The sequence below is a fragment of the Chlamydomonas reinhardtii genome, chromosome 8 (assembly GCF_000002595.2).
Source record: "Chlamydomonas reinhardtii strain CC-503 cw92 mt+ chromosome 8, whole genome shotgun sequence".
Taxonomy (NCBI): domain Eukaryota; kingdom Viridiplantae; phylum Chlorophyta; class Chlorophyceae; order Chlamydomonadales; family Chlamydomonadaceae; genus Chlamydomonas; species Chlamydomonas reinhardtii.
In genome coordinates this window covers 448,559-473,558 of record NC_057011.1, presented here as the reverse complement: position 1 = coordinate 473,558, position 25,000 = coordinate 448,559, and the positions used below count along the sequence as shown (strand labels likewise).

The window sequence follows — 25,000 nt, the reverse complement described above, 5'->3', positions numbered from 1 at the left end:
CGTCTCGCCCGCTTCACACCCCAACCCCAGGCTGTGCCCATTTTGAGGGCCGGGCCTGGGCCGCCGCCCTGCGCTTCTTCTGCACCTCCCTCCTCTACACGGGGGCACCAGCAATGGCGGGGCCCAGCGCGGATACAGCAGCGGATACAGCGGAGCAGCAGGCGGCGACGGCGGCGGCGGCGGCGACGGCGGTTGGGGATCAGGCCCGGGCGCACCAGAGCGCCGCGCTGTGCTGCCTGGCGCTGCAGCGGCCGCAGGAGTGAGCCATGTAGTATGATACCTCTTATGTGTCCATGGGCAAGCACATTATATTTACATGAAGAGCTTAGCAAGCACGTGACAATTATAACGAACTGTTGAGCAACGAAATCGCACCAACCTCCACCCGCCGTACATATGCACGCACGCAGCGCGCTGACGTTTGTGGACCTCGCGGAGGATGCCGCGGCGCGTGCCGGCGTGCCCACACCGCCCGCGGGTGAGTGAGCCAGCAGTGAGGTAGGGGCTGCTGCTGCAGCACGGCCACTGATGAGGCGCAGGGCCCCGCGGGGGGCACCAGCAGCAGCATATGCCCACCGTCGCCGCTCCATTTGATTCGGTTGCGCACCAGCGCGCTGCATGGCCTTTTCAAGGAAAGCGGCCACGCGCTCTAACTCGTCTATCCATGCCAATACAGACAGGCACACAAGTTATGTTTGTCGCGTTCGCCTACGTACAAACACACCAAGCATGCATACGGGCATGCATGCATGCACAGTGCTGACACTTGTGTGCTCTCTCCATCCAACGCAACGCCTGCGGCCGCAGTGACGTTCCTGCGCTTCAAGGTGCTGCTGGTGGCGGGCGACGTGGCGGCGGCCCGGGCACTGGCGCCGGCGCTGGCGGAGGCGGAGGCAGCCAGCCCGGGCACACTGGCGGTGAGCGCGAGAGAGCCCTACTCCACTCTCATCACTGCACCCTCATCACGTCTCTTCGCCCTGCTTGTCATGTTTTAGCTGTTTGAGCAACCAGTCTGCAAAGCCGCTGGAACGAAGTGGGTTTGCGCCGGTTGCACCACGGCCGCCATTTTGGAAAGCGCATCCGCCACAGAAAGCCTACTGCTATGCTATTTCCTATGCACCTATCTCTCTTATCGCTGCACCCGCCCCCGCCTGCAGGTGGCCTGTCAAGAGGCCATCTCCGCCCGCGCCTGGGCCCCAGCCAAGCGTCTGCTGCTCACGCTGTACGGCGCAGCGGCGGCGGAGACGGACGCACGGGCGGCGCACACCGCGGCAGCGCATGCAGCGGCCGAGGCGGCAGGCAAAGCGGAGGTGGAGGCGACGGCGGCGCTGCCGCCCCGGACGACGCTGTCTGAGGGACACCTACTGCGGGTGCTGATCCGGTGCACAGAGGACCAGGAGAAGCAGGCACAACAGGGGCAGCAGGGGCAGGCGCATCAGCAGGGGCAGCCGGACGGCACTCGGAGTGGGCAGCTGGCGGCGGCCGCGGGGTCGGAGGGATCTGGCGGTGGAGGCGATGGAGGGGTGGCTTCAATGCCGCTTCACCAGGTGGGTTTACCATCCTGCTTTTCCTATCTTTCTGGGCCCCCATTATGAACGTGCATCACGCAACTTGCGGCCACCGGATTCAGACCTCATGCGTACCGCACGGCTCTCGCGCTCTCGACACGGCGGCACAGGAGATGGCGTGCTACTTCCAAACGGCGGCGCGGCGGCTGCAGCAAGTCGGACCCGAGGCCTTCTTCCAGGGCGTGGGCGGCAGTAGCAGCACTGCCACTGCCGCAGCTGCTACTGCCGCTGGCGGTGGTGCTGCAGTTGCTACTGCCGGCGGCGGCGGGCGGCAGCAACAGGCTCAGCTGCAGGAGCAGATGGAGTGGTTCGCCTGGACGGCCTGGAATGCGGGGCTGGCGGCGGGCGCAGTGGCGGAGGCGGAGGCGGGGGCGGCAGGGGATGGAGGAGGCGAAGCCGGAGGCGGAGGCGGAGGGGACAGCGATGGCATGACTGAGGAGCATGGAGGTGGAGCGGAGGATGCCGCTGATGCCGGGAACGCCGAGAACGGTAGCAACAGCCTAGAGCAGATGCTGCTGGGGTGTGGACACGACAGCAACAGCAGTGGCGGCGGCGGCGGCGGCTGGGGCGGCGCGCTGCATAGCTGTGCGGTGCTGATGGCGGCGGCGGGGGAGCTTCTGGGGGGGCTGCAGCCGCGGACCGCGCGCGTGCTGGGCTGCCGCAGGGTGAGTGATGCAAGTGGTGTGACGTGGGCGATAGGTGTGACTTGCCTGCGGGGTTAGTTGGGCTTACGGGATATGGGCACGGGATATGGGTGTGGTGAAGGGTTATCTCGCACGAGGCTGGGCTGACGCTTGGAGCTAGGGCTGGGGCTCAGGCCTGAAGACCAGATCATGCTCCAGGATCCATTACTCAGCAAGTCGTCATTCATTTGCCTTTTGTTGTTCTGTGTGGACCACAGGTGGCGTTTGCGCTGTCGGCGGCCGCGGCGCTGCAGCTGTTCCAGCGGCAGGTGCGGCTCTGCGAGCGGCTGCTGAAGCAGCAGCAGCGGGAGGAGCGGCAGCCGCCTTATCCGCACCAGCACCAGTACCAGCAGCACCAGCAGCACCAGCAGCAGCAGCAGAGGCGTCAGCATTGGGACGGTGTGCTGCGGACACGGCGGCAGCAGGCGGCGCAGGCGCTGGCGCTGGCGGCTCGATCCGTGCGGCAGGCGCGTGCGGTGACGGTGGAGGTGGCGGCGGCGGCGGCGGCGGCGGGCCGTGCGGCGCCGCCGCCCGACAAGTGCGAGGTCATGCTGGCAGTCACGGTGGGTGCATGCCGTACAGTACGTGTGTGTTTTAGATGAACACAGCGAAACGACATCGTTTGTTCTGTATGATCATGGTGTGTTACCAAGGTGAAACAATGTTGTGGTGCGGTGAAGGCTTTTTTAAAATATACTGTCCTCATCAAAGCACTCGCCTACGATTTGTGCGCACACGCACACAGGAGCTCCGAGTGCTCATCGCTCAGCGCGCGCGCCCCACCCGCCTGCTGCGTGCGTTGGCCGCCGCCGCCCGCGCCTTCCCGCCCGCCGCCGCCGGCCCTGCCGGCCCCGCCGCCGGCGCTGCTACAGCCGGGCTGCTACTGCCGGGCGCCGCGCTCCTACCCATCGCCCGAGACCTGTCGGCCCTGGCTGCGGCAGAGACGGAGGCGGGGGCGGGTGCTGGTGAGGAAGAGGGCGGCGGCGGCGGAGGAGGAGGAGGTGGAGGAGGAGGCTTTGCGCTGGGTGGTTGGTGGCGGGAGGGGACTGGCGACGCCGCGGGCGGGCGTACGCCTGGCTCGCCTGGTGGTGGTGACTCATCCGATGGCGATGAGGGTGCGATGAACCACGGTGGCGAGGACGGTGGGCCAGGCGGCGGCAGGGCTGCTGCTCCTGCTACTGCCGCTGCTGCTACTGCCGCGGCTGGAGCCGGCGGCCGCGGCGGCTATGTGGCGGCGGCTGTAGCCGCCCACCAGCAGGTGCTGCAGCGGCTGATGGCGGCGGCGGAGGTGGACTTTGACCTGGTGGCAGAGGTGCGGGGATTGGATGGGTGGTTGGATCACTGGATGGGGTCCGTCCGTCACAGCGAGCAAGCTCACGGAGGGGCGGGGCTTTCGAGGCGCACAGCTGCGCCTGGCATCCCCGCCGTGCCTACATACATGTGGCTGTTGTCTGGCATTCGCTTCCTCGCTCTCATCCTGTTGCGCCATGTCTGCATGTGTCTGATCTGTGTCGTCTGACATGTGCTTCCTCGCTCTCTTCGCTCCAGGTGGTCCGCACGCTGCTGGCGCTGGCGGGCGGCGACGACGCGGCGCGGCTGGCGGTGCTGCGCGAGCTGGCGCAGCTGCTGGCGGCGGCGGCGTCGTCCACGGCGCCAGCCGCAGCTGCAGCCGGCGCCGTGGCGGTGGGTGAGGAGGAGGAGGAGCAGGCGGGTGCGGTTGACCACCGCCGCCGCCAGCGCCAGCGCTACCCGGCTCAGGAGATGGAGTTCCTCATCAGCAGCACCTGGAACCGCGGGGCACACCACGCCCGCTTCGGCAGGTGCGCGTGTGTGCTGGTGGTGCCGGTGCGCGTGTGTATTGGGGGAAAACAGCATGTGCGCATGTGTACATGTACGTGTGTATTGGGGGAAAACAGCATGTGCGCATGTGTGTTGAGTGGATCGTAGACAGAGCGAGCGGCCGTCAGGTGTACGTGCGCGTCCCGCTCCAACCAGCATCCCACCAGTGCTTTCTGCCTTTCCCTTGCACAAGCACAAGCACGAGCACAAGCCCCGGCACCACATGTGCCTGACGACAGGCTGGCTCTGGCGCTGGAGCACCTGCGGGCGGCGCTGGCGCTGCTGCGGCACGCGCCGGAGCTGGAGGCGGCGCACCGCGGCTGGATGGCGGAGCAGGCGGTGCGGCTGGCGGGGCGCGTGGCGCAGGACGCGTGGGCGGGAGGCGGAGGCGGTGGTGGTGGTGGTGGTGGTGGTGGTGGTGGCGGGGGAGGCGGGGGAGGAGGAGGAGCAGCAGGGGGGCGTGGTAATGGAGGGGTGGCGGGAGGTGCAGGGGTGGGTGCGGGGTGCGGGCCTGCGGGTCCGGGCCACCTGGACATGGGCCTGCTCACAGGCTGGCGGCCTTAGCGTGTCAGCGGGGCCCACAATGCCAAACACAAGCCGGCGGATGGTGGCTGCGGCTTACGGTAGCTACAAGGACCGCTTGAGCGGCGCCTTTGTGTTCACGGTTGAGACTTGAGAGTGTAGGAGAACCGTAGAGCCTCATTTACAGACCTGCTGCTTTGGCCACGGTGTGTTTGCTCAATGTTGTGTGGCTGTAAGCGGTGCAGTGATGACATGTCCAGAATCCAGACCTGTTACAGCCCGCTCTGCGCACGCCTCAGTCCTGCGAGTCCCGCCGCCGCGGCACCCTCCCAGCAGCAGCGCACACCGCACACACTGGGCCTCGGCGGCTTGCTCACACTCCGTCAACGCCGCCAACCTCGCCAACGCCGCCAATACCGTCAATGCCGCGGACGCACCCCTCAAGCTGCCGGCTTGAACCCGCACGTGCGACGACACGTGCGTGCGCCTGCCTCCAGAGTCCAGGCCTGACTTGCTAGTCCAGGCCTGTCCTACTAGTCCTCCCGTACATTCCCGTAGGCTAGTCCTCCCTCTGCTGCATCGTCCCCGCCCGCAGCCCACTCCCTCCCTCCAGCACGCACGCGCCTCGTCCGCGGTTCCGGCAACTCAACCGCAGCCCCACAACCTTGCCTACAACCCGCCGCCGCTACCGCCGCCCACAGCCGCCGCCGCCGCCGCCCCAGCCGCGCCGCCGCCGCCGCCTCCTCCCGCCGCCAGCGCCACCGCCAGCCCCACCGCAATGCCTGTGGCGTTGTAGGCCGCGTGGGCCGCCACCGCCGGCAGCACACTGCCGCTGCGCAGCGCCAGTGCGCCCGTGGCGAAGCCCAGCAGCGTGAAGGCGAAGAACTGAGGGGTGAGGAGGGGCAGGCAGGGGTTGCGTAGTTAGGACAGTGAAGCGAGCGATCGGGCGGGGCGATTGGGGACGCACGAGGCGGCGGGGCGGTGGGGACCGAAGGGCAGGCAAAACCGTCAAGTCGTGACAGATAACAGGTTACTGGTCAGTGGTCACATTGTCGCAAGCACGGCGCCGACTTGTCCGTGCGCTGGTGTACTCTGCCCCCGATTGCCTCCGTTGCGCCACACCGCCCCGCACGCCCCGCACATCACTACACCACACGCCCCCGCCCCTCCCCCCCGCCCACCTGCGGTATGGACAGGTGCGCCGCCGCGAACAGCGCCGCCGCCACCGCCACCGCGTCCACGCCGCCCAGCCGCTGCTGCAGCGAGGTCAGCAGCAGCCCGCGGTACAGCAGCTCCTCAGCCACTGCGGCAGCAGGCGGCGCGGGCGCTTGCATTCATGATTATTTGAGACGTGAAGGCGTACGGTAGCCAGGGACAGTACGGTAGTATAGCAGCCGTGTTGATACGGGAGCGGGGACAGGGTGATCCGCTGGGGGTCATCGCTTTGGCTGATGTAGTAGTACGAGGGAGCCACAAGGCGAGCTCAACTAGTATACTCCGTTACCGTCTTAAAACCCACCCAGCCATGGAAATACTCGAGGGGCAGAGCGTTGTAGACAGCAGTAAGGGCTCAGCACCAGGGCGTGATCTGCCCGCAATGCGTGACTCTCATGCCCATGCCCCAACCAGCGTGCCACCTGTGCTGCTCCACAGCCACATATCTGCAGCCCCCGCCCGCCCTCCAAACCAAACCCTCCTCCCCGCCTCACCCGCCGGCGACAGCGCACTGGTCAAAAGCACCAGCACCCACTGGCCGGGGTCCCCCGGCCGCTGCAGCAGCTCCCCAAACAGCAGCCCCGACAACGGGCTACTGCCGACCGCGTCAACAGCCGCGGTTGTAGCACCCGCCCCCGACATCTGTAGCAGGCTGGTGCCGGTTCGTGCCGATATGGCGGCGGCGGTCAACAGCCACAACGCCGAGCCGGCCGCCACACCTGCGGCCAGGCGAGACACGGTGCACGCATGCACTCAACAATAAGGGCAAGCCGACGCGGCAAGACAGACGACGCGGCAACGCATGAGATGAGCGGCGGGGTGGGAAGATGGGGCGGTGTGCCGGCTGGGCGGGGCGCCGCGCGCTGGCCTGGGCAGCGTCCCGTACGGCGATTGCGTACGTTACCGTACACATGGGGTAAGGGGTCACGCGGCTTTGCCCCCTATCCGGTCACACGATGACACGACGCAGCGCGCATGCGGCTGAGAGAGCATGACAGTGGCACGTGGGCACGTGACACGCGCCTACGACTGTACGACACGCCTCCACATGGTGCGGCAGCTCCCCGCTACTACGCACCATGCACCCACCCTACTCCCCTGAGTGACTCGGTCTGGTTTAGTTTGGGCTGGTATTTCCAATCACCCATCATATCCCCCTCTTAGTCGCGCATGGCCCCGCCCCTCCCCCCGGCCTCACCTGGGCCTCTCATATCCCCCTCTCACCTGCAGCCAGCCACGCCGGCGAGCAGCCCCGCAGCCGGAACACTGTGGCGGCGTCCCAGCCCTTGCCGCGCACCCAGTTGACGGTGGGGCCCACAAACACGCCCCACTGCATCGCCGCCAGCCACAGCCCCGCGTTGCGACTGCCGGGCTGCAGCAGCAGCGCGCCTGTGCATGGGGATAGAGAGGTTTGTGTTGCGTTACGCGTTGTGTTGAACTAAGCAGGGCTTGGAGAGGACGAGGAAGAAAAAGCAAAGGAAGTTGTAATTGTTTGGGTGGGCGTGTGGAACAGAAGAAGCGCTTTCACGTGCTTGCGGTCCTCGCAAAACATGAGGACATGAGCGCATTTCCAGCCTAGCGCTGGGACCCGCGTGCGACCGAGCCCGACCCAGCAGCACGAGCCATGGGGTCCCTGAATGGCTGGTCGGCTGGCACAGCCTGCTGCTGCCTTGCGTGTTGAGCGCGTGCGGTTGCAGCCGCCCCCGCCCCCGCACCCGCCATACCGGCGCACCACCACCAGCCTGCTGGACTAGGGCTGCTAGGCGCAGACCGCACGACCGCACACTACCCGCAGCCCCGCTCACAGCCCCCCTTACAGCCCCCCTCACAGCCCCCCTCACAGCCCCCCTCACAGCCATAGCCCCCCTCACAGCCACAGCCGCCCTCACAGCCACAGCCTCCACACCTCCCCCCCCCCGGCTCCGACCCGCCCCCACCCAAGGGCGTGTAATCCGTGATGAACAGCAGCCCCAGCACCGTGTAGCACCACCTGCGGACCGCAGGCGTCGCAGCCAGACCGCAGCAGGCGGGTGACGGTGACGGGTAGGTGAGTGGTGGGGGGTCAGTGGCGGCCCTGGTAAATGAGGGGTGGCTGGTGAGATACGGTAGCGGGAGAGAGTGCGAGATACGGCAGTGGGCGGTGCCAGGGATGGTGAGGAGGCGACTCCCCGGTCCCTGACGTCCCTAAACAGCAAGGCCCGGCCATCCCATGCTGGGTGCCGCCGTCGTGGTCGTGGTCGTGGTCATGGCCCACACGTGCACGCCGCAACCCACCAGTTAATCCCGTCCAACGCGGTTGGGAGGTTGGAAGGCCACGGCCCCGGGTCCGGCTCTGGAGGGCTGCCCCCCGCTTCCCTCTGCTGCTGCTGCTGCTGCTGCTGATGATGTGGGTCCGGGTTGGGGGGTGTTCCTGAAAACGCGGAGCGGAGCCAGCCAGCCAGGGCGTCCGACTGCGTCCGCGCGTCGGGGGTGTTGCGGCCAGAAGTGCTCGCTCCATGGCGGTCCTCGCCGGATCCCTCGCTGTGCACTCTGACATTTCTGTGTCGAGCAAAGTGTTGCGCTAGCGGCTTGATGTTGGCGGAACAGGGTTTTGTGTGCGCGACTGTCGCGGGCACCCGTGCCTGCAAGCAAATAAGCTGAGGCGCGCACGCCATGGCTTCTATGATATACTATGTGCTTGTAGCCTTGTACATGGCGGTTAGCAGCGAGAAAATACAATTCTTGACTCTGCTGCCCGGCGCCCATGCGCCAAGTCGACCGACGGTCCAAATAACGCATGCACGGACGCCTTGCCATTAGCTCTCAACTACTCGCATCGCCTTCCACCAGCAGCCGCATCGACAGCAAATTGCTAGCGCCTTTCGAGGACGCCCGTTCGTTGGCCCGGCCACACTCTCTGCGTGTTTTTTGTCCCGGCTCGAGCTTGTTGGCGCGAAAAACGCCACAGCTTGTGTAAACGAGTATCCTTCGATCAATAAACAAAGGTACGCTGGCCGCCTGCTTCGCGTTGACGTGTCTCTCGCGGGGCGACGGTCGCGCAGGCCAGCGGCCGGGCGCGGTAGGGCTTGCGGGTCAATGTTTTGGCCTAGACTAGTGCTTCTGGCATCTGCCGCCGACCTACCTAGGGGCTGTGGGCCTGAGGTGACTCGGCGCCAAAATTCTACACATGGGCCAAAAACCCTCTTTGGCGTGCTTGCGCCTTTTGTCCTCACAGGAGGCCCGATGGACTCAATGGACATTCCTTCGCCGAGCAGCCCTCGCTCTGAGCGAGATGGCTGGACAATAGTGGACCGGCCGGTGGGGCCCCTCAACGGCGACGCCGACGCAGCGGAGCCCAGCCTGTAAGCGGCACTGTAGACCGCCGGGAAGGGTCTTCTAATTACTTGCTGGTATTTTGCGTAAAAGTCTGGGTCTTTACCACGGCGGAATCCGCTTGCCGCGCTTTCGCAGGCCGCGCGCTGCCAGCCCTGAACCGGGCTCAGACGATAGCTCTACCGACCTGCACGATGAGATGCACGATGACATCAAATCACCTGCAGTAAGTCCTATAAGACCGGGGGCGCTGCAGGCAAAAGGCGCGTTGCCAACCGCGCGTTCTGCGCATGTTCTGTTGCGCGAAAACTGCTGTGCCTCCTGCGCCCTGCAGAGCGAGTCGTTGGCAGACGACGTGCTTCGCGAGCCCTTCCAAGCGCCCGGGCCGCTTCAGCTGCAGGCAAGCGCCGCGTGTGCGTTTCCTTCGTTGGTTTCGTGGCCGTTCAGTTCCCACTGCCAAGCCCTACCCCTTCCCAGCATCACGGACCTTCGCGCGGACAGCCGGGAAACACACACGCTGCGGCTGCCATGTCCTCTTGCCTTTGCCCTCCCCTCCTGGCCCCAAGCGATCCGTTCGCCTCCAGCTTTCCTGCTCCTCCTGCGGGCCTCGTCTCGGTCTTGACGAGCACCGGCTCTGAATCCTCCCCACACGGTACACACGTGTTTGTGTCTTGGACACGCCCACTGCTGCAGGTGGCCTCAGCCGGCGCCGGCGCCGGCCCCGTGGAGGAGCCCTCCACCCCCACCGCCGCCTCCAGCTACCTACCCACCGCCGCCGCCGCCCTGGCCGGCGGCTCCTGCCCCGACCTCACCACAGCCATCACCTCCGCAGCCCACCACCACCAGCCACACCTCCACCAGCGCCACGCATCTCAGCACCAGCAGCAGCCGGCACAGCCCCGCGTGCCGTCCGACGTGGCGGCGGCCGCCGCCGCGGCCTTCGCAGCCATGGCTGGCGGCGGCAATGGCGGCGGCGGCGGCGCCACTAGCACCGCCCTCATCGCGCACAGCAGCTGGTCGTTTGAGCGGCACCGCGAGCGGCTGCGGGCGGCTAGCAGGCTGTCGGGCGAGGGCGCCCTGGAGGGCTTCCAGGACCCGCAGGTGTGTGTGTGTGTGTGTGTGAGTGTGTGTGTGTGTGTGTGTGTGTGTGTGTGTGTGAAGATGCATTGTGTGTGTGTGTGCGTGTGCGTGTGTGTCAGTCCTAGCCCACCATATGCCATGTTACGTCGCTGTGCGTGGGTAGAACCAGGTGCAAATGCCGCTCAAGCCTGTCCCTTCCGCGCCCCTCCGACGACGACAACAGGCTTCCGGCAGCGCTGAGACCTTTGGCTACTGCTCCTCCGCCACCGGCAGCCACTCCGCCCAGCATGATGCCGACTGCGCCCGCGCCAAGGCCGCCGCAGCCGCTGCCGCCCGCGCAAAAGCCGCCGCAGCCGCTGGCGGCAGCACCGACGGCGCCGAGGACGCTGCTGATGACGAGTCTGCGGTCGTGACGCTGGGCTGGGAGGGCCTGGCGGCGGGGCTGTGGGCGGACGTGCTTCGCGAGCTGGAGGACGTGCGGGCGCTGCTGGCGGCGGGCGCCGGGGCGGTGTGGGGCCGGCTGGCGGACGGTCAGAAGGCACTGGAGGAGTGGGCGGCGGGCGTGAGCGCCAGCGCACGCAAGGTGGGTGCGGCGTGGTCTGGGGGCGCGTGCTCTGACACTCGGCCCGGGGTCGTGTTATGCGCAGAATACGTGAGTGTCCTGACCTTGCCTTCGCCTTCAACCTAGCATGCGCAGAACCTCACGACCACTTGCTTACCTTCCCCCTCTGCTCAATCCTTCATTTGTACAGCTCCTGGTGGTGATGCTCGGTGTCATGCATACCGTGTTTTGGGCTGATGCGCCGTTGTGCCCCACCGGCCTGGCCTCGCGTGGCTTCCTCGCTCACCCTCCCGCCGCCCCCCTGCCCCTTGCCCCCCTGCCCCTTACCCTCCCGCCGCTCCCCTCTGCCCCTTGCCCCCCTGCCCCCTGCCCCGCATGTGCGCAGGCTGCCAGGGCGGCGGGCCGCAGCGGCTGTCCGCTGTGGGCGCTGGCCGGCGTGTCGGGTCTGGCGGCGGTGGCGCTGGCGGCGCTGGCCACGCAGCTGCTGGTCAACCGCAAGCTGGCGGTGCAGCTGCGGCAGCGGGACCGGGTGAGAGGTTGGGTGGGTGGGGCGGCGGGCGCGCGTGTGTGTGTGGGGGGGGGGGGAGGGTGAGTGTTTGTAATAGTTTAGGCGCGCGGCTGACGTTTGCGGTTATAGCCCGTAGCTGCTTCACGCCGCCCAGGCTTCCTTGACTCGCGCCTTACCGTACCATCTTCTTTCCTCTTTCCTCAAGTGTTATCTATCCCCTGCACCCCCACCCCCCGCACCCCACTTGCTGCGGTGCCTGTTCAGGACCTGGCGCGCCTGGTGGTGAAGATCCTGAACCTGCAGGACGCGCTCCAGAGCGCCGCGCGCAACATGACGCCGCACCTGATGCACGTCGCCGCCTCGGCGGGTGGCGGCAGTGCCGGCGGGCGCGGCCTGATGGGCGCGCAGCTGCTGCCCACCACCACCACCACCCTCATCGGCATGGTGTGAGGGAAAGGAGGGGCGTGGAGGGGCGTGCACCCGTCTGGGGTGGCGCCGCATGTACAGCCCTGGGCATGCTACAGCCGAGAGGCCTGCTACAGCCGGGGCCTGCAGCAGTCCAGGGGTGCGGCGGTGTCGCACGACAACAGCTTAACAACGTAACCGACAGGCCGGGGTTTTGGTCTATCTGCACGAACCCGGGGGAGGGGACGCGCAGCCGAACCGTGTATCATATGCATTCTGGACGGCGTGGGTGAAGGTGCGCAGTCGGGATGTTTTTGCTGGCGCGAGGGTGCACATCTTTGGTTCCGTGTAGTGATTTCGGGATTTGGGACTGGGCACCATGCAACTCCACGTGGCGTCTCCTTCTAGGCGCCCCAGTAGGCCTCTCGTATATTTTCTCTCACGTCCCATCGGCTTGGCATGTGCACGTGGTCACACCCCTAGAGGCCGGAGCAGCATGTCCTTGATACCGCACTGTCCGCTGCTGTCCTCTGTTCCAGTTGCACTGCAGTCGAGCCCGCCTGTAAGACGATCAATAGTTAGGGTTGTGTGAGTCATGTAAATTTACGTGAGAAGGCGGGAGGACTGCTGCGGGAATGAAGGGACTGTGGCGCCAGGTGTGCTTTGGTGAGACTGCCCAAACACGATTGTAGGTGATTGCGTACAGGGCGCATGACTTGCTAATGAGCCGGTCGGCTGTCTTAACGGCTGACGAGGCCTGCAAGTTTCTCTTTCGAGGACTTTTGCTTGCAAGTTGTTTACCGTGCCGTAGTGCGCGATTGTTGGCGCCCGGTTGCTCTTTGACTCATGACGTCCGTATTGTATAAGCGGATTTCAGGGATAAGCGGGTTGGGACCAATGCTTTACAGTTCTTCTGAAAGGACTGCACGGAATGGGCTGACAGTTTGCTGGTCGGAGAGTCTATGCGGCAAGGACGTGCAGCGCCGATGTACGGTAAGATGTATTATAGCCGCTCCATCCCGGTTACTGCACGTGCTTGAGTGCTGTGCTGCAGTGCTGTGCCGCAGTGGGGTGTATTATATGGATTTGAGGGCCTGGGCCAAGGAGGAATAAGTTTTGGCTAGTGTTGTCACGGAGTCTTTGGGAACCAAGAGTGTTGCAACGCCGCACACACGGCAGCAAACTCATGAGAGCTGCGGGCAGGGATGGACGATTGCTAGGGAGTGCGCACTTACATATACACACACGCAACACACACACGGACGGAGGCCAGGCCACCCGCCCGACCGACCCCATGCCGGTGTACATGGCCTGAGCTGGCACGCAGTTGTGCGGTTGGTGGGGAGTGCGGCCCATGCTGACACCGCACCCAACACGCGTGGGTTGTGCCAGCTGATTTCAAGGCTGGTATGTGGGCAATGACGTTTGGTGCGTCACTGTTACGCGGAGGAGTCTAGCGATCTGCACGTGGCGGTTGACGGTTGACTCTAGTCGTTTCAGTTTACGGTATCCTATAGGGACTCCTAGTATCCATGTATCAGGGAACAGAGAGCTGTTGGCTGATGGGTTGAATGAGAGGTAACGAGAGACGGACGTTCGCAAGCCAGAATGTGAGGACGCACGGCGTTGCACACACGTGTTTGCAATCTTCGAATGGAAACGCAGCGCGTGAGAGCGCGAGCCATCGGAAGGCAGCAAATTGTGGAGCACCTTTATGTTGACGCCGTTGACGCTGGGAGTGGGCAGCGGCGTGCGGCCTTGGGGTTGCGATTGCCGGAAGGGAAAGCGGCGGTGTGTGGCTTGTCAGGCCAAGGCACAGTGTGCATCCTGGCGTGCTGCGCGTGATGAGACATGGCGTGGCGTGGCGGCAGCCGGGGCCTGCCTTTTGCCCTTGACCTCTCTTCTCCCCAATGCATGTCCACCCGGCCGCCACCGGCCCAGTGACCCAAGCCGAGCCGTTGATCCTGGCCGGGCAGTTGATGTCTTAAAGCATCTTCAATGATTGATGATCAAGGACACCTGTCAACATGTAACATATTCAGATATTCCTCAAGCTGGGCGGCACAGGCCGCGCACGATAGGCCATGGGAGCCGTGCATGTCCCTAACGACGCAGCACCCCAAGTCCCTGACCCGTCGGGTCTAGTCGGGTCCTACAACGCACAAGATTGTTCTGTGCAGTCTCCATTCTCTAGCGGCGTACGAAGCGCGGCGCTGGCAGAACCGCTGATAGCCCATCGTGAGGAGTTGAGGACAGGGCTGGGAGCAGGGCGCGAGAAGGTGGGGTGCAGGGATTCGGGTGATGATGCACGGCGTATGCATCCTACATAATTTATCTTGGCGCTCCATTGCGCAAAGCCAATCGAGCCCACCTCGGGGACAGGTTCGATTTGTGGCCATGTGGTCGAGTGCTGTGCCGCAGTGTTGTGCCGCAGTGCTGTGCCGCAGTGGGGTGTCTTGCATGCTTTCGTTCATATGTGAGGCGATGGGCGACGGCGGAAAGGGATGCACGCTCCCAACCTTATACCGCAACAACAATCACATGAGCGGGACATGAGCCCCGTGAATGAAGGCACCGCGGCGGCCCCGGCACCCCGCACGCGCCCCCATGCCTGCACTCCACACTGCCCCAACCCTACAGAAGTGCCCACTTGAAGCCCCTGCACCTGCCCAATCCTCGACCGCACACAGCTCGAGCCTTCAGCAGCCCCGCGGGCCGTCAAGCCGCAATGCACAGGGGTACTAGCAGGATCCACCATTGCCGCACGCTCTCGTGACGGGTATCTCAACTACCTACACGCCCGCCACGCACTGCCCCTGTGCCTTCCGTTATCTGCGCGAGTTCGCGCACCGCATCGCACCGCATAGTCGTATTCCACATCGCCACCCGTCACCACGGCTCCTGGGGTCACGGGCAGCCGCCCCATTCCCATTCATGTACGGCACACGGCCCGCCACGCCACATCGTAACAACTGTACCAAATGCAGAAGCTGTACAGGTGCCAGTGTCATGCATCACTTACCGTTGTCCACTACCGTATTACCACGAGAATCAAATCCACATCGCCACAACGCGGATTGTCATTTGCCGTTCCCTGGTCGTCGTCCCATGCATGCATGTCTAGGTAGCGGACCGCCCGACGCGCCCCAGCGCCCCAGCGGCCGCCCGCGGGCACACCGCCAACACCGCAGCAAACGAAGCCACCGAGCGAAACCTCCCACACAGCCGACCCAGCCGACCCGCGAAGCCCGTGGCCCCACACCTCCCATCCAAGGCCCCATCCACAGCCTCACGGATCCCTCCCTATCCGGCTTCCATGCCTGCCTCTGTGCTGCCACGCCCGCAGCACCCCCAGCTCCAGGCCCCTTTACGACGCGGCCGGCGGCGGCGGGTTGTACTGCAGCCGCACCGCCACCACGGTCGTGTTGTCGCCCGAGCCGCGGTTGCGCACCGCCTCGCGCACCAGCGCCTCCGCCAGCTTGGCCGCCGACAGCTGGTGCTGCGCGCGGCAGAACATCGCCACCTCCTCGTTCGACATGACGTCCTGCGTGCGTGAGTATATGTGTGTGTATGTGTTAAGGAGCACAAGGAGAACCAAGCGCAAAGACAGTGTATGCACTCAGTTTTTTTTTGTGTGTGTGTGTGTGTGTGTGTGCGCGCGCGCGCAAAAGACGGGCAGGGCGAGGGTGAGCGGCCGCAGGGCGGAGTGGACCATGCGGCCTGCCCCATTGCACAGGTACAATCACACGCTTTCGACCCTGATACGTGTCCCTGACACCAGGCAGCCTCCTCATCCCCATACCCTCATCCCCGCACGGCCACCCCTGCATCTTTGTGTCCCTGCGTGCTTACTGTGAATACTGGAAACCGCCCCTGCCACGGACGCACGCCTTGTGACCCGACTACTCCGTCTTTCATCAACGGCTACCCCCAGCCCCCGCACTTCATCCTTGTGATACAATCACTCCGCTCCCTAAATGGCTACCCACCCACCCACCCACCCACCCACCCACCCACCCGCACCTCCGCACGCGCACTCACCCACAGCCCGTCGCTAGCGATGACGAGCCATCGGTCGCGCCGCGCCAGCTGGCGGCAGGACACGGTGGGGTGGTAGGACACGTAGCGGCTGAAGTCTGCGTCGCCGATGGCGCGCGCCACCGCCAGGCTGCCGTCGATGCGCCAGGTGCCAAACAGCTGGATCACGGTGCCGCCGGCAGCCTGCGGGGGCGGGGAAGAGAGGAGGGGATGGGAGGAGTGGGAGGAGGAGTGGGAGGAGGAGTGAGGAGGAGAGGTACGAGGAGTGGGGAGGGGTGCGCGACAGTGGGGAGGCGCAGTGGCATTGGTCTTGGCATGGCGGAGCCCAACCCCACTCGCTTTCGACCTTCCTCCCGCCCAGCCGTCCTGAACCCCAACCCCATACCCCAAGAACCCTTCACAGCCCCCCTCCTCGCTCTACTGCATTGGGTTCGGTTTAGTTTGGGCTGGTATCTACAACGCGACTCCCCCCCCCCTCCTCCACTCACTCCCCCTCCTCCTGTCCCCCTCCCCTCCCCCTCCCCTCCCAAACCCACCTGCACCCGGCGTGTCTCCTCGCTGCTCTTGGCCGGCCCCAGCTTGTGGTCGATGGACAGCGCCACACCCTCCGGCCGCCCGCCGCCTCCGCCGCCTCCGCCCTCCTCGTCCCACGACACAAGCACGGTGCGGCTGTCTCCCACGTTGGCGGACAGCACCCAGGGCACCCCCGCCGCCTGCACCAGCAGCAGCAGCGCCACGCAGCTGCCTGCGGAGGGGAGGAGGCCGGGCGCCAGGTGAGAAAACACTGAGACCAGCAGGAGATACAGGCAGGGGAATCAGGGGACAGCAAGTAAAAACGCATCGTTGCAAGGGAGCGGGGTGGGAAAGAGTAGGCAGGTGGGTTGGGTGTGCGTGTGCTGCTGGTGTGGCGTCGTGGCACATGGGCCTACGCCGCCTGACAGGCCCTTGTTCCCGCCACCAGCCCCAGCCCCAACTCCAGCTCCAGCCCCAGCCCCACGCCCACCCCCCAGCAGCATCATGCCAGCACCCCACCCCACCCCACCCCACCCCGCCGGACCGGCGCTACACCCCACATGGGATGCAATGTATTCTAGCCGGCTGCCCGCGGGGCCGCACCTGCCGTCATGCGGCCGGACAGGGCCGCTGAGCCGCACGCGCTGAACACGTCATCCAGCACACCCGCCACGTCGTTGGGGGAGCCGCCTGCAGCAGCGGCAGGTGGGCAGGTGTAAGCAGGTGCCAGCAGCGTCGGAGCAGGCGTCACCGCAGCTTCCATGCCCGTGTACCAACACACACCCATGCTCCGACACCCCCGTGCCCCGCTCCCCTTCCACCAGTCCGTCCTCTCAACCCAAACACGTCCCCCTTTTGTCCCCCGCGCGTGCCCCTCACTCCGTGCCGGTCCTTGTCCCTGTCCCTGTCCCCCTTCCCCCTCTCCCTTTCCCTCGCCTCTCCATCCCCCCTCCCCCCTCCCCCCTCCCTCCCTCTCCGCCCTCTTCCCCCTCCCTCCCTCTCCGCCCTCTTCCCCCTCCCTCCCTCTCCGCCCTCTTCCCCCTCCCTCCCTCTCCGCCCTCTCCCCCCTCCCTCCCTCTGCCCGCTCTCCCCCTCCCTTTCTCTTTCCCTCCCCCTCCCCCTCCCGCTGCTCCTCCCCCCTCCTGCCGCTCACCTGTAGCCACCAGGTGCTGCACGGCCTCCATGCAGCGGTGCAGCAGGCCGTAGGAGGAGCTCAGCCAGTGGCTCACCTGTTTGCCGCCTGCAGGGCGGCGGGGGCGGGGGGGAAGGGAGGGAGGGAGGGAGGAGAGGAAGCAGGGGGGGAGCGGGTGAACGGAGGGAAAGAGCGAGGGCAGGAGGTGTTGTGGAGGAGACAGGCGGAAGATGCGAGTGAGAGGGCGGGTCAGACGGAGTGGGTGAGCGGGCGGACGGAGTGATTGAGCGGGCGGGTCAGACGGAGAAGCCAGGGTAAGGTATAGGAGTAGAGCTGAACGAGGTTCGTGCACAGGGACGGGTGCGTCCAGGAAACACGTCGCCTGCACCCAAGTTCCATGTTATCCTTTCCGTTTGCTCCCACGGGTTCAGCCCTGCACGAACCCGGCCCATGCCCCATTCCCCCCTCCCCCCCTCCCCCCGCTCCCCGCCCCCGCCCCCACCGTGTCCGTCGTACACCGCCGCGCCCAGCAGCATGTTGGGCATGTTGGCCATGCCGGGTGTGGAGGTGGGGTCGGCAATGACACGGTAATCCTCCTGGTAGCCGCGAGCCCCCATGCTCTGGTTGCTGCCCACACTGAAGCTCAGGCCCGGCACCGCCGAGTTGGCACGCGACAGCTGCCCTGCCAGACCAGTGCCAGGCCGCGAGCCTGCTGGCGCCGTCGACATCAGCGCCGCCTGGCCCGCCGAGGTCGGCGGCCGGCTGCCGGTCGCCGCCGGCATCGTGGCGCTCAAATTGTTCCCGCCGCCGCCAAGCGTGGATCCAAGAAAGCCGCTGCCGGCGCGCTGCGTGGATCCGAAGAGGCCGCCGCCGCCGGAGGCGCTGGGGCCGCTGGCGGCGCCGCCGCGACCCATGGTGTTCCCTAGGCCGCCTCCGGCCGCCTCCACCATGCGCTGGATTCCCGCCAGGCTGCCGGGCGGTGCGGTGGAGGCGAGGCTGCCGCTGTTACGCCGCGTGGGCGTGGAGGCGGCGCCCGTGACGGGGTTGTAGCCGGAGCTCAACTTGGGCGAGCCCAGCGCGCCGGCGCGACCCGTGGGCGTCTGGGCGGTGGGGCGGCCCGCCGCCAGACCGCCGGAGGCGCCGGAGGCGCCGCTGGTGGGCGTGGGAGGCTCACTGTTCATTCGGCCTCCGGCCTTTGGAGAGGCGAAGATGGAGGGCTGCAGGTAGGGGATGGAGGTTGGGCCGTTGAGCGGCCGGCCGTTCACACCGTAGCTGAGGCCGCCCAGGGCGGCCTGCACGCCCGCGCCCGACAGGAACTGCTGGTGCGACAGCGGCTGCTGCTGCCCGCCATTGTCCTGCGGCTTGGTCTGAGGGCGGTTGGCGGGGGGAAGGGCGAGGGCAGGCGTGGGGTGGCGTGTGTAAGGCGAGAATGGGTGGGACTTCGAGCCGGGTTGCGTGCACGTTTCAGCGTTGCTGGGGCTGAGGGCCTACGGATCAAAGCGTGCTTCATTGCTGCAGAGAGGTCAACATCCCGCGCCCCAGCTGGTCAACAGGCCGAGAGTGGAGTAGGGGTAGCAACTGCCGCTCGGGCAAGCGTGGCCTTGGGTGGCGCGGGAGCACTGGCCAACAACGCGGACCCAACAGACTATTATAGATTCAGGGCCCGCGAGACTGTAATTAAGCTTCAAACAACCAGGCCGGTGTTATCAAACTGCAGTGGTTCGGGTGCGCGTCCCCGCGCGGCGATAAAAGCATGGTCATGCCGCGGGGCCCGCACCCGCCGCGCCCGCATTCCCCCGCCGGCCCCGCCACCACCTCCGCCCGCACCAGCCGCACGTACGGCACCAGCTGCGCCCCGAACGCCCCCAGCACGTTTGCCCCCTCGTAGTGTCGCCCCTCCGGCACCAGCAGGCTGGCTTCCACAGTGAGGGCGCCGCCCACGCGCCGCACGGACGTGGCGTCGCGCAGTACACCCGGCTCGTTGAGCGAGTACACATTGGCCAAGACCACCTGGCGGAGATGTAGCGGTCCATGGAGAACGGAGTGATCAGGGCGCGGAGGGGAGAGGGAGGGGTGGCAGGGACAGGGTTAGGGCAGGGCGATATGACGGTGAGGAGGGCGTGAGGAGAGGGTGGTTGGAGGGGTTGGGTGAGGACGGGAGGCGGGAAGGAAGGCCGGCGGGTTGGGAGGCGAAAAGCACTCAGGCGGCGCTGATGGAGACCAGAAGGCTGCATTGATAATCCTTCTACAGGATACTTTAAGCCGGATAGCCATGCGAGTTGAGGTGACCTGCTACTCGATGCGGTGCGGTGCAATGCCGTGTGAGCAGCATAACCTGCACTCTGCACGCTCTAAACCAACGGCCCACGGCTGCTCAGTGGGCTCCCTGGCGCACCCGCCCCGCCCCGCCCGCCCTACCCACCTTGATCTCGTGGCCGTGAAAGATGATACTGTACTCATTGCCCTCGCGGTACTGCTCGTACTCCAGCTTGCCGCCCAGAACCTGCATGGGAGTTTGAGTTCAGCGGCGGGTTTGGGTTTTGCACGACAGCGGGGCAGACACCACAAGCTACGGCCACTGACGGCGTGAGGGCGCATGCCGTGACTGGGCACCAACTGGGCCCCGGAAACAGCATGGGCACCCCAGTCTTGGATAGGCGGCTACGCCCTTCCTTGACACGCGCGCTCTCCAAGAAGTCCCATCAGCCTGCTGCTGCAACCGCCACTCCAACAAACCGGCTCTGCAGCCCCACCTTGAAGAACTCGGGCGCCCCCGCGCCGTAGCACGCCGCGTCCGACACCTCGCGCATGGCTGCCGGCAGCGAGTTCAGCGCCGGGCCCTGCAGCGGCGGCCCCTCGTGCCGCACCTCCCACCTGGCGGGACAGCCACGATGTGGTGCGGTGACAGGTGCAGGCTTGCAGGGGTGCAGGGAAACGCGGGACGCAGGTGTGCATTCGGGTGCCGGTTTGCGTCAACACACAAGCAACTCGCCTCGCCAATCTCTACTGGGTGGGCGCACGTGTCCCGTGTACGCAAAACCGCCGCCCTACTCCATCAGTCCGGCACAGGCAGGCGCACCGCCTCATGCTGCCACAGCCCCACGGCTCACCGCTCCGGCGGGTCGTCTAGGAACGGGTGCGGCGCCTTGCCCGCCCCCGACTGCCCGCTGTGCACCACGCTCCGCCCCAGCCGCCGCGTGAGCCGCAGCCCGGTCCAGGTGCCGCCCGGAGGCGCGTTGGGCACTGGCGGCAGCGGCAGCCGCAGCACCATGCTGTGCGTGGCGTGCGAGCAGTAGGAGGCGCACAACGAGCGCAGCAGGTTTGCAAACTCCGTCGACTGGTCAGACCGCTCCATCATGCCCACCGTCCGGCACTCCGTCATCGAGGCGGGCGGCGGCGGGCCGGCGGCGGCGCCGCCACCGCCCCCTGCGCCGGAGGCTGGTGCGCTCATGGCCGCACCTTGGATGGTGCCAGCTGCGGGCGTGGCACCGGCGGCCGCGTCGGTGGCTGTAGTAGTAGAGCTTACGGCTAGCGGCTACGGCCTCTGCCTCTGCAAGAATGGTTCTGCAGCTGCAACATGGGATTAAACAGCAGGAGGCTTCAGACGCACGCGCAAACTTTGGAAGATTACGCTGCCACGGTCACCGTTAGGCATGACCGCATCGTAAGATGTGCTACTGCAGGAATGGCTCCGTTGCCGTGCTTGGACCTTTCAGAGGACTGCGCGCCCCTCTTTGAAACCTCTCAGAGTACAATAGCAGTGTCCGTGCACTCCTTATCAAACGCCGCGTCGTCCTCACCTTATACTTGATGCAATCCACAGGCGGCAGCGTAGGCCCGTGGGCTGGCGAGGGTGCCGAGCCCCTCGTCGAGTTCTGCAAGCTCTTGCAGCCCCCCGCTCAACCCGTGGTCATGAATATGCTAAGCCCGCTGTCCTCCGCCAGCTGCAGCACAAGCTGCGTGATAAGCACAGTCGCAAACAGCAGCACGATGAAGATGCAGACGTTCAATAGCACTCCCAGCCAAGGCGAAATGCGATTGTATGCTCGGTTAAACAACGTTGCAAGTTGTTGGCGCATCCAAACTGCATTGGATGACCGCGAACAGTTTTGGTGCTGGTGCAAGACAGCGATCCAGCTAACAAGGCTAGTAGTAAGTGCAGATACGTAGTACTTCCAGCACGCTACAACACAAGTATAGCTGAAAGCATGAGCCTGGTGCAATTGGGCGCTGCAATGCAAAGTTACTGAGCTCCGTTTCAGGCTCCGTTTTGCTCTCCGGCCTGCAAGTAAATTACCGCAATATATAAAACCCGTGAGGTCCTACAAACAGCTACAAACGACAGCGTGCCAGCACACAAGCCGGCCCTTGGGTCCTTCCCGCCTTCTCGGACCTCCTGCACGCGCGCCGAGTGGGCAACGGCTCAGGTGAGGACATGAGCTGCTTCAGATATGGTCGGGTGATGGGCAACGGCTAGCTTTGAAAGGCTCCCGAAGCGAGGCAGCGTTCCAACTCCTTCCTCTACATCCTGCCTCTTATTACAGGTGGTGCGATTGCGACCAGCGCGATGGCTCTGCTGTCGCTGCTCACGCGGGGGCTCATCATGCTGCCGCTCTGCGTCGCGGTGATGTTCCTGGACCAGAGGGCAAACCAGGTCGCGAGCGAGATGGGCGCCACCATGGCCGGCGCCGCGCACGGCGGTCGCTACTACGATGACGACGAGAACGACAGCGATGATGGGCATGAGGATGCCGGCGGTTGGGTGACGCTGCCGGGTCGGCAGCAGCAGGCCGGGCAGGTGGGTGACGCCAGCAGCGGCTGGCGGTGGTGGGCATGGCAGGCCAGCGGCAGTGCAGCCGAGGAGGACCGCGGCGCAAGGGAGGTGGAAGAGGCGACGGGCGGTAGCGGTATTGTAGCGGGCGGCGGGCAGCGGCCAGACAGGCTTCAAGGAATGTGTGTGGCCTGCATGGCAGCGCCCGCCACCATGGGCTTCCTGCACGCGCCTCCGCCATCACCATCTCCGTCACGCAGCGGCGGCAGCAGCGGCAGCAGCAGCGCAGGCCGCGGCGGCAGAAGCAGCAACGCTGCTGGCACCTGCTTGCTGGCTTGCTGCTGGTGCACAACCAGGGGTCGTATCTTGTTTTTGGAGTGATGTCTAGCTCCAGACAAAAACGGCTGGGTGGCTGCCATCTTTTGTCTGGGCACATGGCGGTTTGGGGGCTTCCCCATAGGAACTCGGACAAAACCCGCCCCAAACCCGCGCCAACAAAGTCTCGCTTCAGACATTAGCCCCCGGGAGGAATGTCTAGGAAACGGCCAAAATGGCCGATTAATGTCTGGAGACATTAAGATAGGAGCCCTGTGCACAACTGCTTGTGCTCGCCATGCTGGGAGCGGCTGCGCGGACAGAACCTAACTGACTAACTGCGACACAACACCTTCTATCCCTGTAAAACCCCTCTACATCGCCCCTTGCATTAACAACGAACACGATAAAGTACCTTTCGTACCCCTACACTTTCACACAAATACACACACACAGGGACAGACACGTGTTTACCGCATAACTGGCGTTAAGGCACAGCTGTGGGGCTCTGGCGGGTTGAGGCTTGGCTAGGACTCACTGTGCGCGGAGTCACACGGACTTTGACCGCGGGAGGGTTTGCAGCAAAGGGTTGGTGGAGTCAAGTTGGGCCCTGATAGCATGTGATGGCTCGGCGTCTTCGGGTGCTGGGACTGTCCCCTCTGTAACATCCGCATTCATAACTGGCACACGTAACAGCAATACAGGCAGTGCAAGTAACAGCACCAAACCGCCTTTTGCCACTTCCTACCCAGCGCTAATGCCCTAGTCTGTCAAACCACTAGCCGGCTCACGCTTACGCAACAGCCTACTATCCCTGTAAACATCGCTTACATCGTCCTTCCCACAGGAGCTGTGCGTCAACTTCCCGTTTCTGCTTTATAAACTCATACTCTTGTCAGTCACATCTTCCTGCAATAATTTGTACAACCAGAACACGACATTCTACAAGAAACCCTTGCAGCAGCCTCTACTACCTGAGCGTTTTTGGCAATACTGTAGGACTAACCAGCATCTCGTGTTTGCTTTCCCCGCGCCTTTCCCCGCGCCTTTCCCCTGCTAAGTGAGAGCCTAGCGGTCAGCCCCTGCCGCGTGCAAGGGGGTGCCCATGCAGCACTAAGTGGTCACGCAGGCTGCCATGCCAGCGTGCATGCAGTTCAGCCCTACAAAACACATTCACTTAACCAACCAAATTCAACCCTGACCTATTTCCATTGATTTCACGCAGCGTTGCTGCTTCAGCCGCCGCCCGAGACCTTGAAGTTGGTGTACATAATGTACAGCACTCCCAGCACCAGTGACGCCACCGGCGTCAGGTTGACAGCGACCAACGCCTTGTTCACTGCCATGTCCTGCTTCAGCTGCGAGATGTCCTTCTGCATTTCGCCGATGTCCTTCTGCATTTTGCCCTGGTTTGTGAGCACCTTGTTGAGCTTGCGCTCCAGGACTGACCGGTGGTGGCGTGCCGGGCGCGTGTACAGCGCACCCGCCCTCACCGCGGTACGTAGCCGCACTTGCTTGCCCGGCAGGTGCGTCGGCGCAGCACCAGCGCTGTACACGCAGTTGCACTTGTGCATTCTGCCGTTTACCAAGGGTGGGAAGAAAATGCATAGGTGTACGAGTGGCAAAAGAGTGGCACACTATGGCTGAATCCAGGCCCGCCCAGCCTGTTGTAAGCCCATACCGGACCCGACCTTATCACTAAGCCTTTGGTAGCCCAAGCAGGCCCACGCAAGCCCACCCCGAGGCCAGCCCCGAGCTGCCCGCCCCATGCCTTAAGTAGACCCCCCCCCCCAATGCCTTAAGTAGACCCCGGAAGGCCCCCATGCAGCCCGCCCAGCCCAGAGCTGCCGGCCCCATGCCTTAAGTAGCCCGAGCAGCCCCCCACGCGGCCCCCTGCCATCTGAGCCTTCAAGGCGTTCAGAGGAAAACTAGCAAATATTTCCCACCTCTGCACTAGGAGGTCCCGAGCGGTCCACCCCCGCCCTCCCTGCACGAGCCTCCCCCTGCTCTCTAAGCCCCCTCGCGGTCTGCCCCCGCCCCACACGAGCCTCCCCCCTGCTTTCTAAGGCCCTGGGCGGCCCCGCCCTCTGAAGGGCCCCGAGCGGTCATCGCTCTGGCCGATGCCGAAGGCACCGCCTTCGCCCCGCCCGAGCCTTCCCCCTTAGGCATCGCCCCGCCCGCGCCAGCTCGATGAATCCCACAAACTTACATGCGCGCCTTGCGTGTGTCCTGAAGCCTCCCACGAGTCGGAGCGTTGAACAAAAGAAAGCTACGAGGCAGGGGGAGCAAAGCTGGGAGTCGTCAATATCAAAGACAGGATTCCAGCTATATTTGTGATTGCCAACTTGATTACGTCTACTTGAAAGGCTTTGTCGACTGCTCAGCGAGAGAGATTGCAGCTGAGCTGCAGCCCACGAAAATGCATTCGCTGTCCATGCGCGAAATATTATTATATTGCAGTGGCTCAACGCTTTCCTCTTATTTTGCAGAGAGTCACGTTTTGCCGAGTCACCTTGCTTTCCCGCCCCCGGATTCGG

General features: G+C 64.9%; 6 protein-coding genes across 6 annotated transcripts in view; 3 read left to right on the top strand and 3 right to left on the bottom strand.

Moving 5' to 3' along the window:
- The window catches only part of CHLRE_08g358700v5 (uncharacterized protein), a 10,615-nt gene extending 5,755 nt beyond the window's left edge, over positions 1–4,860 (top strand). Inside the window, exons 9-17 of the mRNA XM_043064769.1 lie at positions 31–259; positions 411–478; positions 808–917; positions 1,158–1,547; positions 1,679–2,233; positions 2,470–2,814; positions 2,997–3,563; positions 3,800–4,071; positions 4,330–4,860. Coding sequence (XP_042921770.1) covers positions 31–259; positions 411–478; positions 808–917; positions 1,158–1,547; positions 1,679–2,233; positions 2,470–2,814; positions 2,997–3,563; positions 3,800–4,071; positions 4,330–4,654 — 2,861 coding nt within the window. The 3' untranslated portion in view covers positions 4,655–4,860. The remainder of the gene's footprint in view (positions 1–30; positions 260–410; positions 479–807; positions 918–1,157; positions 1,548–1,678; positions 2,234–2,469; positions 2,815–2,996; positions 3,564–3,799; positions 4,072–4,329) is intronic.
- Positions 4,861–4,872: 12 nt separating this feature from the next.
- On the bottom strand, positions 4,873–8,515 carry CHLRE_08g358650v5 (uncharacterized protein). Its single transcript, XM_043064768.1, has 6 exons — positions 8,102–8,515; positions 7,765–7,817; positions 7,052–7,216; positions 6,322–6,546; positions 5,794–5,915; positions 4,873–5,497 (listed from the first exon to the last, which is right to left on the bottom strand). Exons 1-6 carry the CDS (start codon positions 8,479–8,481, stop codon positions 5,282–5,284), a joined length of 1,161 nt encoding a protein of 386 aa, XP_042921769.1. The 5' UTR covers positions 8,482–8,515; the 3' UTR covers positions 4,873–5,281.
- A 131-nt stretch (positions 8,516–8,646) lies between these two features.
- On the top strand, positions 8,647–13,739 carry CHLRE_08g358600v5 (uncharacterized protein). The gene is made up of 8 exons (XM_043064766.1): positions 8,647–8,954; positions 9,042–9,168; positions 9,278–9,365; positions 9,474–9,539; positions 9,833–10,240; positions 10,443–10,802; positions 11,167–11,310; positions 11,554–13,739. Exons 1-8 carry the CDS (start codon positions 8,903–8,905, stop codon positions 11,737–11,739), a joined length of 1,431 nt encoding a protein of 476 aa, XP_042921768.1. The 5' UTR covers positions 8,647–8,902; the 3' UTR covers positions 11,740–13,739.
- Positions 13,740–13,983: 244 nt separating this feature from the next.
- Positions 13,984–21,545, bottom strand: CHLRE_08g358616v5 (uncharacterized protein). Its single transcript, XM_043064767.1, has 11 exons — positions 21,178–21,545; positions 20,488–20,947; positions 20,131–20,251; positions 19,800–19,880; positions 19,205–19,387; positions 17,880–18,744; positions 17,399–17,485; positions 16,849–16,935; positions 16,269–16,477; positions 15,736–15,915; positions 13,984–15,238 (listed from the first exon to the last, which is right to left on the bottom strand). Exons 2-11 carry the CDS (start codon positions 20,826–20,828, stop codon positions 15,062–15,064), a joined length of 2,331 nt encoding a protein of 776 aa, XP_042921767.1. The 5' UTR covers positions 20,829–20,947; positions 21,178–21,545; the 3' UTR covers positions 13,984–15,061.
- A 120-nt stretch (positions 21,546–21,665) lies between these two features.
- On the top strand, positions 21,666–22,611 carry CHLRE_08g358583v5 (uncharacterized protein). The gene has a single exon (XM_043064765.1). The coding sequence runs from the start codon at positions 21,945–21,947 to the stop codon at positions 22,527–22,529; it is 585 nt and encodes a 194-aa protein (XP_042921766.1). The 5' UTR covers positions 21,666–21,944; the 3' UTR covers positions 22,530–22,611.
- Positions 22,612–22,713: 102 nt separating this feature from the next.
- Positions 22,714–24,932, bottom strand: CHLRE_08g358500v5 (uncharacterized protein). The gene is made up of 2 exons (XM_001702240.2): positions 24,673–24,932; positions 22,714–24,038 (listed from the first exon to the last, which is right to left on the bottom strand). The coding sequence occupies exon 2, from the start codon at positions 24,035–24,037 to the stop codon at positions 23,699–23,701; it is 339 nt and encodes a 112-aa protein (XP_001702292.1). The 5' UTR covers position 24,038; positions 24,673–24,932; the 3' UTR covers positions 22,714–23,698.
- Positions 24,933–25,000: the final 68 nt, after the last annotated feature.

Bases quoted from the DNA above. Each gene is read 5' to 3' on its own strand.
- CHLRE_08g358650v5 (XM_043064768.1), bottom strand. From the start codon at position 8,481: ATGGCGTGCGCGCCTCAGCTTATTTGCTTGCAGGCACGGGTGCCCGCG. The intron at 6,547-7,051 runs GTGAGAGGGGGA...GCCTGGCCGCAG, and splicing joins GCCGGCGTGGCTGGCTGCAG to GTGTGGCGGCCGGCTCGGCG. The intron at 5,498-5,793 runs GTGGGCGGGGGG...CTCACCCCTCAG, and splicing joins CGCACCTGTCCATACCGCAG to TTCTTCGCCTTCACGCTGCT.
- CHLRE_08g358600v5 (XM_043064766.1), top strand. From the start codon at position 8,903: ATGTTTTGGCCTAGACTAGTGCTTCTGGCATCTGCCGCCGACCTACCT. The intron at 9,169-9,277 runs GTAAGCGGCACT...GCGCTTTCGCAG, and splicing joins GACGCAGCGGAGCCCAGCCT to GCCGCGCGCTGCCAGCCCTG. The intron at 11,311-11,553 runs GTGAGAGGTTGG...GTGCCTGTTCAG, and splicing joins AGCTGCGGCAGCGGGACCGG to GACCTGGCGCGCCTGGTGGT.
- CHLRE_08g358616v5 (XM_043064767.1), bottom strand. From the start codon at position 20,828: ATGAGCGCACCAGCCTCCGGCGCAGGGGGCGGTGGCGGCGCCGCCGCC. The intron at 20,252-20,487 runs GTGAGCCGTGGG...CTGTCCCGCCAG, and splicing joins CTAGACGACCCGCCGGAGCG to GTGGGAGGTGCGGCACGAGG. The intron at 16,478-16,848 runs GTGCGGCCCCGC...TCCCCTCCGCAG, and splicing joins GTCCGGCCGCATGACGGCAG to GCAGCTGCGTGGCGCTGCTG.
- CHLRE_08g358583v5 (XM_043064765.1), top strand. From the start codon at position 21,945: ATGGCTCTGCTGTCGCTGCTCACGCGGGGGCTCATCATGCTGCCGCTC.
- CHLRE_08g358500v5 (XM_001702240.2), bottom strand. From the start codon at position 24,037: ATGCACAAGTGCAACTGCGTGTACAGCGCTGGTGCTGCGCCGACGCAC.